General features: G+C 38.1%; 1 protein-coding gene across 3 annotated transcripts in view; it reads right to left on the minus strand.

The window, feature by feature from the left end:
• The window catches only part of ZSWIM6 (zinc finger SWIM-type containing 6), a 213,104-nt gene that overhangs the window by 15,740 nt on the left and 185,074 nt on the right, over window positions 1–12,290 (minus strand). For all 3 annotated transcript variants that reach the window (XM_061129726.1, XM_061129728.1, XM_061129727.1), the window contains exons 5-8: window positions 8,913–9,092; window positions 3,966–4,142; window positions 3,551–3,697; window positions 28–174 (exon numbers count right to left, since the gene is read on the minus strand). In XM_061129726.1, coding sequence (XP_060985709.1) covers window positions 28–174; window positions 3,551–3,697; window positions 3,966–4,142; window positions 8,913–9,092 — 651 coding nt within the window. The remainder of the gene's footprint in view (window positions 1–27; window positions 175–3,550; window positions 3,698–3,965; window positions 4,143–8,912; window positions 9,093–12,290) is intronic.

The following is a 12,290-nucleotide window of genomic DNA, read 5'->3' on the forward strand; positions in this document are numbered from 1 at the left end:
TGTTTTATTTTTATGTTTTATTGTTACCTGTAAAATCTGAGAACACAGGGAAGGTTTCGTCGTCAGTGCGGCAGGCTTCCATAAGGCTGCTGAAAAGTGTGCCCACGGGGTCCAAGGGGTGTCCAACCCAGCCCTCCAGATTGGTTATTGAGGTTATACTTTTATGGGGTAGCTCTGTGTAAGAAAAGAGAATTGAGATATGGAGAGAAGTAGAGGAAAGAAAGGCTTTACCGTTTAATAGCAGCACCCTCACAAATTACTACTACATTCAATTCAAAATTCCTCTTTAATTAAAAAACAAGGCAATATTGTAAAGTAATTAGCCTCCAACTAATAAAAATAAATGAAAAAACAAAAAAACAAGGTTTCGTAAAACCCCAACTTGTGAACTATTTTAAGTTCTAAAGGGTCATCTGTGAATCAACATAAATGGTGTTAACTTCCCAGGAAAGCTCTCAAACATCTATTTATTTATTTATATTAAAAAATTTTTTTTTCATTTATTTTTATTAGTTGGAGGCTAATTACTTTACAATGTTGTAGTGGTTTTTGCCATACATTGACATGAATCAGCCATGGATTTAGATGTGTTCCCCATCCCGATCCCCCCTCCCACCTCCCTCTCTATCCCATCCCTCTGGGTCTTCCCAGTGCACCAGCCCTGATCAATTGTCTCATGCATCCAACCTGGGCTGGTGATCTGTTTAATTCATGTGTCCAGGATACTAGGTTGACATTATTGTTTACACTATTAAATTATAATGTATGAGGAAAAATGAATTCCAATTTTTCACCTGAGAAGCTAAGGACAACTCTCCTCACCTCCTAGGAGTGGCTTTAAAGGGAACTAAGAATTCCCCCTGGAATTATCATTGGCTAACTACAACTTTATTAAGAAGATATTCTTAGAGTCCAGGCTCACTGAGTCACCTAAAATAGAGTCTAAACAGCAGCTATACTCTGGGTCAGACTTGAACTCCCCTATCACCTTATAAGAGTCTTCCTTATCATGGATATGTAAGCCATTTAAGAGAGAAACTTTTCCACAAAGGGGAACTACAACAGAAGATAACATATAATTTGGATGGAATGTATCCTTTTCATTTTCTTCACAGAATGTTAGAACTTTAAAACTCTCAAGTTAGAGTGCTGAGAAAAAAGCTGCAAATACTTTAGGATATATCCCATTATTGTAAACAATGCAGTACTTTACATGTAAGTATTTACTAAAATAATAAATAGTAGTAGTTTGTTCTTGAAGGAAAGTACAATAAAAACTACATATTATATAAAATAAACCAGAAAAATATTGGTTTGTAAATAGCTAAAGAGCTATTCCACAAGTTCAATACTCCTTTAGAAGTCTTCTGTTTTGGACTACCAACTATTAGTACATAAAAATAAAGCATGGCCTGGCACAATGTATTATAATTTATGGAAACTGAGTACTAGATTCCTTGGAAGGGTCTTTCCCTTCAATTTCTGTCACTGGCTTTTAATATACACAACCAGGATGAAAACAGAAACATGAGCATTACTCTTAGCAACAAGTCTGTCTGTCTGTCTCTCTCTCTTTTTCTCTATATACACACACACACACAAATACATATATGTGTGTATGTGTGTATTAGACTTACTGTGGCAATCATTTAAAAACATATATAAATAGGGAATCATTATGTTGTATACCTGAAACTAATGTTGTATGTCAATTATATCATTTTTTTAAAAAGTTGACATATGCCAAATATTATTGAAAATGTATAAGATATTTTATTTACTAATCTTGGCCCCATAAGAAATAACTGCTACAGCAATTTGGAATTATAACAGTACAAAAACACCTATTCTTTGAATATGGACAAACAAAAATAAAGTAGGGAAAGATATATAGATATGTAGTACTAGTAAAGAATAGTCTGAATTTAAAATTTTCATTACGTAAAGGATAAAACAGAAATGAGTCTGAGACCTCAAAGGCAGCTATTAATACCTTCACATGTGTTTCAAGTTAATCTACATGAACTAACATTTTTACATTTTGTATTTCTTAGATATTGTAACATTTAAGTTAAACTCATTTTAAAAACACTTTTTAGTATAGAGCAGTAAAGTTTCAAAATTCCAATGATCATCAAGAGCAAGCTTTCCTGTTGCAGTATAATAACTTCATTCTCTCTTAGCCTATTTTCATCCTTTCTGCTTTTCAGAAGTAAATGCCTCTTGGCCATATATTGTATGTGTTTAGGTGAAGGGAGAGATTTCAGAAAAATTTTGCAAAGGGCCAAGCAACATATTCTGCAAATATATCTGGTAACCAGTGATGATATGATGAACATGAAGAACTGGACAAAGTAATAACTTTCAGGGATATCACATTCCAGTCCCACCTGAGCTCCCCCTTTTTTGGTTCATGTGGTAACTTTGGAACTTTCTTTCATCAAAAAATGATTGTTAGTTAACATTTTTAATACTTATAAAATAGGGGATATAAAATATTACAACAGTCTCATCTCCAGCCCACTTCAACTTTTGATAATTTTCAGCTATACCCTATATGTGTGTATAATTGCCCAAGGAATAAAATAAAAATATAAGCCAAAAAAAAATCACAACTAAAACTACTTCTCTCTGACTAAGATATAAAATTCCAGAGTAAAAACAAAACAATCATACCAAAGAAAAATAAAAAAGATCTACACGTACAAAAGAAAAAGAAACAGAGAAAGCATACATATTTCTTTCTTCTGATCAGGGCCTTATGCATGTAATATAACTCTGTTGCTATTATTATTACTAAGTAATGTTTATTTAAAATTTAAAAGATTAATAAGCTGAGACAAAGAGGAGTTAAATATGTTCTGCCAGTTGATAACTCATCAAAGGTTATTTACAGAATCTAAAAAAAAATCTAGAAGTTCTATTTGGTCACTTTAAATACACATCATGTCCTGATGTACAAGTTATTACAATTAAAATGTTTTACAGTGCTTTTATATTATGTGAGGCCTGCTTTCAGCACTCAATAGGAAATAACTAGTTTAATCTTTCAACTCCAGGAGACAAGCCCTCAATTGAGCCCCAATCCACAGATAAGGTCAAGTCAATGCCTAAGGTCTCCAGCCGGGACCTCTTGCCAGAATTCAAACATAGGCAGTCTACCACTGGAGCCCTTATTGTCACAATTAAAATGTTTCTTCACAGAATGAAATATATCTGGTTAACTTGCATTTTAGGTAATTCAGACATACTACATAACTCAAACAGTTAAAAAACAAAAAAACTTCCCCCTTAAAAAATTAACTTAGGAAACTAAGAAACTTAAAAAAAAAAACAAAAACTTACATTTCACAACATTCAACCAGAGAGGGAAAATGCCTAAAATTTGTCACAGATTAGCTAGCTATTAAACATTTCAAAAGAGTGGTAAGTGAAGCCATCTCCATGGCTCTAATTGTAAAAGCTCTCTCTCCCCCAAAGAATATAAAACCTAGTGACATCATCACCAAGAATCCCATTCCAATGGAAACAAACTCCTTCACACATTCACCTTTTTTCTGAGTTCGGAACATTTCCAACTGCTTCTGTTGCTGTCGTCTTAATGTGTTAACAATAGCTATTGCTAGTCTCAGTGCTTCTCTGGGGTACCCATGAGAACGTAACGCATCCACTCGCGCACAGGCTGTAGGAACATGTTCTAAAACAGAAAGTTAAGGGGGGAAAGTTGCCATTATCAGATATATCTATAAAAATAGGATTTAATAGTAAGATGTTTCCCCCAAAATACTATTAAAAAGACACAAGAAACCATTTCTAAACTTGGATTTGAATGAAAAACTCCTATTGCCAAGCATTCATCCATCTCCCATTGAATCCCTCAACTCTCCACCTCCCACTCCAGTAATGCTATAGAAACTACACAAAGAAGTAAGTCATGGAAATGTCTTTCCGGTTTGGCCACTTACCATGCCAGAGGGGCCACCCGCGGGAGTCAAAGAGGGAGTTTTCAGTGTCGTCATGGTAACAGTAGTTGGTGTATAGGTCACTGCTGATAATGTGCTGCAAGTGGCTATCCTGCCAGTGGAGATCGCATGCCTCGATGGCTCGGGTGAACACTGTCCGATGTGGCCTGTTCGATGAATCTGTTTTTTCCACAATTCAGAAAGCCGTGTCAGCTATGATTCACACGTCAATAAATCAGTTTCATACCATACCATTCTGTGGCCAGATGTTCATGAACACACCCACACAGACTGTCCTGCACCCCCTAAGCAGAAGGATGGAGGGTGAATAGTCTCATGTCCTAAGTACTAGGAGGCAAATCAGCCCAAAGAGCCACCATTCATTCTCTTGTTTTATCAAACACACACACTCTGCAGCCATCAAAGCTAAGGTTAAAGGCGTCCTGCAAAAAGAATTGTCACATCTAGTTTCCATGCCAAATACACTTAGAGGAGGCACTCAGCACAAAAATCACAGGAAAACTCACTGCTCCCCATTTCTGAGGTGCTGTGGTGGGCTGCCCTGATGGGATCAACAAACACTATGCAAGAGATGAGACACCAGCCATGGAACCTTTCAGGAAGATGCAATCAGCCTTTAAAAATATGCAGAAGGGTTGTGCTTTTGGTTGTATTTTTTAACTATATTGTGCGGTTTTGCACAATTAAAATTATTATGCTTCTTGGGATATAATGATGAAATGGCACTTTATATCCCAAAGGGCATAAATGCATATATTTAACATTTCACAAAGCCACACAACATAGCTACAAAACAAACCAGCGCACTTACCTTGCCCTACAGGCTGCCTCCTGACTCCCGTGCAGGTTCCATGACTGGTGTGACGTCCCCAGCATAGTGTATGCTGGGGCATCACAAAAGAGCAGAAGCACACACTCCGAAGAGGGTTCAAGTCTCAGGACCTGACGGAGAAAAGAAATGTTTGGGGAATAAAGGATATTCTTACCCCAACTTCTGGGATTATTCAGTTCTTCTGGAAAACATGGTTCAAATTCTACCTGCCCTCCCAGCCCTTGGGTCCCACTCCAGACTTACCTTCAACTGTGGCACAAACCTTAGAAAGAGCCTCAGCTGACAATCAGGGTAACAACTATTTTTATTTATGGGTGCTTTATTTAGCTCAAGTATCATCCCTCACTGTTCTGAGACTTAACTAAATAAGAAGTAAAATCAGAGCTTCCTTAGTTGGTAAAGTTTCATCCTCCTGTCCTTGGAGTTTGGCTAAGCACAGACAGAAAGGAAATCATAAAAATCAAAACACACCTGAATCAAGAAAAGCTCTGAAAACTTATCCAGACCAAACCCTCTATTCTGCTGATGGAACTGAAAATCGAGAGAAGTGATGTGACTTGCCAAGGTCACACACCCAGGCAATGGCAGTCAAGATCAAAACAGAGACAACCTCACTCCAAATTCAGCTATGTCAGCTGTTCTGGAAGGCTTCTGAATGGTTTTTAACAGAAAGAGACATTACTTCAGCTTGGTCTCAGGTGAACTTAGACAGCTGTACTTGAATGGCAGACCTATCAAAATGCATGGATGACAGACAATTTGAGAGGCATAAACATTGATGTATCTGTTCTGGCCCCTGCCCAGACTTCCTGTTAGTAGCAGACAGTATACACTTTACAGGTGGGGAGAGAGGACCTTGTATTTCATAGCCTTTGGAACCTACCAGGGCTTTTTGCAGAGCAGAATAAATATACCCCTACCCAACAAGAAACTGATTCCATGACTTCAAATACTCCAAAATCCAAATCACACGTTAAGTGTTAAGCGGCTGTGCCATTTCATTTAACTCAAATCACAGAAACAGAATTTAAAATTAAAAGAAGACTTTAAAAGGGCAACGTAGTATTATGCACACACTAAGAATCAAAGTCCTATCTGTCTACTTGATCCACTGTGGCATCAATTCCATTAAAAAAATTAAAATCTTAACTTTTCGTGTTTTTGTGTGACTGTAAGATCATAGACATACATAGAAGACACATACCAGACTTTTTACAGTGGTTGGCTCTAAGAGATCAATAATACCAATCATAACAAAAAACACTAAATACTGTTTAAAAGAAAACGTAAGATACAAAGCTCTGCAATAGCACAGAAACAAAAAAAAAAATGTACACAGATAATGACTTAAAAATTGATTTGATTAAGTATCAAAATTATGGTCAATTTTTTTTTTTTTTTTTTTTTTTGCCACTCAGCATATGGGATCTTTTTCCCCAGCCAAGGATGGAAACTGCACCCTCTGCAGTGGGAATGTGGAGTCGAAACCACTGGACAACCAGGGAAGTCCTGGTCAGTTTCTTTTTTTCTGGTCAATTTTTATCTTATATATCTTATGTTTTTAAATTTTTTGCAATAGCACAGAAAACAGGGAAACAGATGATCTTAAATGGTTAAAATGATAAACACACAAATTTGTGGTAGCTAAGCTGGCAAAGTAGGAGAAGTAAAGGGCAACCCACTCTAGTATTCTTGCCTGGAAAACCCCACAGACAGAGGAGCCTGGCGAGCTACAGTCCATGGGGCTGCAAGAGTCGGACACGACCTGGAGACAAAATCATCATCATCAGCTAGTAAAGAATCCACCTGCAATGCAGGAGACCCCAGTTTGATTCCTGGGTCAGGAAGTTCCCCTGGAAAAGGGATGGGCTACCCACTCTAGTATTCTCAGGCTTCCCTGGCGGCTCAGAGGGTAAAGAATCCGCCTGCAATGTGGGAGACCTGGGTTCAATCCCCGGGTTGGAAAAGGCTACCCACTCCAGTACATTCTGGCCTGGAGAACCCCATGGACAGAGGAGCCTGGTGGGCTACAGTCCATGGGGTTGCAAAGAACTGGATACAACTGAGCGACTAAGCACACACACAGTATAAAATAATATTAGTTTTTTCAATCAAAAAAGATAAAATTAAAAAAGGCTCTCATTCAGATATATTAAAAAAAAAAAAAACACTACTCTAAGGGTGTGGATTCTAATGCTGTCAACTAATTCTAAGAAATAATCTCACAAAGACGGGGCCTGATTTGTGCTTCACATTCGTTCTGATGTGCAAACACATGCAATTCTGCCCGTGGTCCCACCACGTGCACCCTTCACCCACCTGCATGGCTGCCGGGCTCTGCAGGCCCAGAGGCTCTCTGCTAGCCAGTCTGCTCAGCCCTCCAGCAGAAGCACTGCAGGCTGAGCACCTGAGACCCGCTGTAGGGCTGTCTCCTCTGCCAGCCCCTCTGGAGAACATGGGTGTTCTGCTAAAAGGAGGAGCCCCAGTGCTTTGAGGCACAGCAGCCATAAATTCTGCCCTTAGAAACTAGTCCTAACTGCATATCCCTAGGTCAATCCATAAACGAAGATGTTTTATCCGGAGGTTGGACCACTTCCTAAGAAGTTTTCTAAAGCCTATGGAATAGTCAAGTTTAACCAAGGGTAAAATAACCAAATGGAAAGTAAAAGTACACTGTAAAATGTTAGGATGGCAGCCACGAAGAAGCCTCTAAATATAATAAAGTCAAGAAGAGATCAAAGATATATTGCCTATGTAGATGTAAACATCCTTTTCCTAGCAATGGAAGACAATAAATGAATTGTTAAACTTGAAAATTCTGAGCCTCTACAAAAAAACTTGGGGTGTAAGAGGCAGATTTATTTTCTTTGAAATTATTAAATAAAATCATCATGGGCAATAAAGATGTGACAGATTTCAAATACTGAATTCCCAAGGCAAATATCTCTAGACAAAGGAGAGCTAGACAATCATCCTTCCCAAGGCCTAAAACCTCTTTTTGATTGGACAAGTCCCTATGGAATAATACATATTATTTTCTCTCTCTGTAGAGACAGAAAACACAATGCTAACATCACATTTCATACTCAGCACTGTCCAGCTCTTTCCAGGAGTACCAACTACAGACAGAATCCGCACACACGGAAAGACAGTCTTGATTCCTGAAACCTCCTGATGTCATTTAATTCCCATTTTGCATATATCATAAATTTAAAGTCTTTCACGTTTTCTCAAAAAAGGGGGTGTGGCAGCACTAAATTACACAAAAACAGTGACAGTGAATGACATTTTTATTAGCAAGAATTAACTAAATATTTGGATGTGAAAGGAGAAAATCTGTCAGTAGCTAGCAGGGACAATGAGGGCAAGAATGACTTTTTTTAAGATGAGAAAGACTTGACCTGAATGGGTGGGCCCAACAGAGAAAGAGAAACTTTAAAAACACACACACACACACACAAAACGGTAGAGAAATGAGAGACAGAGGTAGTTCAGAGGATATTTGGGAATGCCTGGGAGCATTAGCTGCCAAAGACTGGAGGGTACTGTTAGCCTACAGTAGGTGGGAGCAAGTATGCCAGACAGTCCTTCCACAATAAAGAATGTTCCCAGTCTGAATGCCAGCAGCACTCCATTGCCCTGTAGTTCCAGGAGTGAAATGTTTACTTGCTACATTCTAAAACTAAGAATTTCTAACTGATTACATAGTATAGTATCCCAGATAAGAACTGACCAACACATAGAATAACAGTTCCTCAGGTCTCTCAATAATTTTGTTTCACATAGTAATTCACGAACCCCCATAAAATGATTTAAAAAAAAAAATCAAACTAATTAGTATGCAATTTTAACACATACTAGTACATGTAAATATGACATCCATCTGTATTCTGAGAATATGAAAAAAAATCATAGAAAGATCTTGCATAAAAATTAAAACACACATACACATTCACATCAAAACATTAAGTCCATGAGTTACAGTAACTTCTTAAGTGAGTAAAATAATGTTCCCAAATTTATTGTAAGTTACTGTTATAACCATAGATGCACAATTAAGTAGGTACAAAATGAGCACATTATCACCGTGGACTCACCTTGGTTGGCATTTGCACCCTGAGGCAGAGCATTGGTTAAGTTGGGTAATTCACTGCCATGATTTCCATCTTCCCATGGACAGACATCAACACCATTCCACTTTTTTAGCTGTTTTAACCAAATGGCCTTCTGCTCCAACTTGCAGTGGGGATTTAAAACTATACACATCCACAGAGCACCTAATTCAAAGGGAGAGAAGAAAGTAAATTTTTAAAAATTTACAAATGTCTGATCATAATAGTTAACGATAAGTCATTTCAAAATGGACCCAAGTCTGAATTTTTATAACGCTATTTTACCTTAATCCAAGCAACAAATCTCATAGAGAGGTTAATGTAAAGAGGACAACAGAGCCCAAACTTGAACCAAAGAAGCCAAATACTGTTACACATAAAGATGAGAGATATTTCAAAGGTGATTTTAATCACCTTCCTACTTGTGTGACATTTTGGACGAAAGTCAATTCAGAATACAAACTTAAGGACCAATTTCTTACTTTAATTTACAAGCAGAGTTTATTCATGGGTGCTTTAATAAACTACTTTAAATGGTTCTTCTGTACAAAAAGTAAATTTATTCCTTAAGGTTACCTTTTTACAATAAAATCATAAAGGTTTAACAATGGACACCAATAAACTATTTCCTAGTCTCCTTATAAGCATTTCCAACTTTATTATGCCTGTTCATTAGTATGAGTATCTATATATCAACAGATCTTTCAAAAATAAAATTTACTTAAATATACTTCCCTAAATGATTTAACTAGTAACTAATCTTTATATAAATGAAATCACTAAATTTGTCTTTTTGTGAATGAAACCATTCAACGTTTATCAAAAGTTTACTTGCTGTAAAATTTTAACGAAAAGACAACCTGTGGCCTCAGATAAAATATTTGCAAACAATGCAATGAAGAAGGGCTTAATTTCCAAAATACATAAATATTTCATAGAACTCAATATTTTAAAAAATCTCATAAAAAAATGGGCAAAAGACCTAAATAAACATTTCCTCAAAGAGAACATACAGATGGCCAACAGGCACGTGAAAAGATTTCAGCATTGCTAATCATCAGAGAAATGCAAATCAAAGTTATAATGAAGTACCACTTCACATAGGTCAGCATGACTGTCATCTAAAAGTCTACAAAACAATACTTGCTAGAGAGGGTGTGGAGAAAAGGGAACCCTCCTACACTGTTGGTGAGAAAGTTCCCTGGAGGCACAAGTAAAGCATCCGCTTGCAATGGAGGAGACCTAGGTTTGATTGCTGGGGTGGGAAGATCTCCTGGAGAAGGGAGTGGCTACCCACTCCAGGATTCCTGCCTGGAGAATTCCAGACAGAGGAGCCTGGTGGGCTACAGTCCACTGGGTCACAAAGCGTCAGACACGACTGAGTGACTACGAACAGTATAGAGGTTCCCTAAAAATCTAAAAATAGGGTTAACATATGATCCAGCAATCCCATTCCTGCGCATAGATCTGGAAAAGACAAAATCCCTAATTGAAAAAGATACATATAATAGAGAAGACATGGAAGTAACCTAAGTAACCATCAACGGATGAGTGGATAAAGAGGATGTGATACACACACACACACATATACATACATGTATATATACATACTTGAATATATACATACATGCACACAAAGGAATGTTGAGAAAAAGAATGAAATAACGCCATTTGCAGCAACATGGATGGACCTAGAGTCTATCATACTAAGTGAAGTAAGTCAGACAAAGACAAACATTACATGGTAACACTTAAATGTGGGATCTAAAAAGTATTACAAAGAAACTTAACTTACAAAATAGACCCAGATTCACAGACATAGAAAACTTAATTACCAAACAGAAAAGGAGGGAGGGACAGCTCAGGAGTATGGGACTAACAGATATACACTACCATATATAAAACAGATAAACAACATGGATTTAACTGTATAGCACAGGGAACTACAGTCAAATATCTTATAAATACCTTAATGGAAAATGATGGAATATGTATGTATATTTTTGATTACATATATATCAGTCAGTTCAGTTCAGTCGCTCAGTCGTGTCCGACTCTTTGTGACCCCATGAACCGCAGCACGCCAGGCCCCCCTGTCCATCACCAACTCCCGGAGTTTAATCAAACTCATGCCCATTGAGTTGGTGATGCCATCCAGCCATCTCATCCTCTGTCGTCCCCTTCTCCTCCTGCCCCCAATCCCTCCCAGCATCAGGGTCTTTTCCAATGAGTCAACTCTTCGCATGAGGTGACCAAAGTACTGGAGTTTCAGCTTCAGCATCAGTCCTTCCAATGAACACCCAGGACTGATCTCCTTTAGGATGGACTGGTTGGATCTCCTGGCAGTCCAAGGGACTCTCAAGAGTCTCCTCCAACACCACAGTTCAAAAGCATCAATTTTTCGGCGCTCAGCTTTCTTCACAGTCCAAATCTCACATCCATACATGACCACTGGAAAAACCATAGCCTTGACTAGACGGACCTTTGTTGGCAAAGTAATGTCTCTGCTTTTTAATATGCTATCTAGGTTGGTCATAACTTTCCTTCCAAGGAGTAAGCGTCTTTTAATTTCATGGCTGCAATCACCATCTGCAGTGATTTTGGAGCCCAAATAAATGAAGTCTGACACTGTTTCCACTGTCTCCCCATCTATTTCCCATGAGGTGAGGGGACCAGATGCCATGATCTTAGTTTTCTGAATGTTGAGCTTGAAGCCAACTTTTTCACTCTCCTCTTTCACTTTCATCAAGAGGCTTTTTAGTTCCTTTTCACTCTCTGCCATAAGGGTGGTGTCATCTGCGTATCTGAGGTTATTGATATTTCTCCCAGCAATCTTGATTCCAGCTTGTGCTTCTTCCAGCCCAGCATTTCTCATGAGGTACTCTGCATATAAGTTAAATAGCAGGGTGACAATATACTGCCTTGACGTACTCCTTTTCCTGTTTGGAACCAGTCTGTTGTTCCAGTTCTAACTGTTGCTTCCTGACCTGCATACAGGTTTCTCAAGAGGCAGGTCAGGTGGTCTGGTATTCCCATCTCTTTCAGAATTTTCCACAGTTTATTGTGATCCACACAGTCGAAGGCTTTGGCATAGTCAATAAAGCAGAAATAGATGTTTTTCTGGAACTCTCTTGCTTTTTCGATGATCCAGCGGATATTGGCAATTTGATCTCTGGTTCCTCGGCCTTTTCTAAAACCAGCTTGAGCATCTGGAAGTTCACGGTTCACATATTGCTGAAGCCTGGCTTTGAGAATTTTGAGCATTACTTTACTAGCCTGTGAGATGAGTGCAATTGTGTGGTAGTTTGAGCATTCTTTGGGATTGCCTTTCTTAGGGATTGGAATGAAAACTGACCTTTTCCA

This window comes from Dama dama, chromosome 25 (assembly GCF_033118175.1).
Source record: "Dama dama isolate Ldn47 chromosome 25, ASM3311817v1, whole genome shotgun sequence".
Classification (NCBI taxonomy): Eukaryota; Metazoa; Chordata; class Mammalia; order Artiodactyla; family Cervidae; genus Dama; species Dama dama.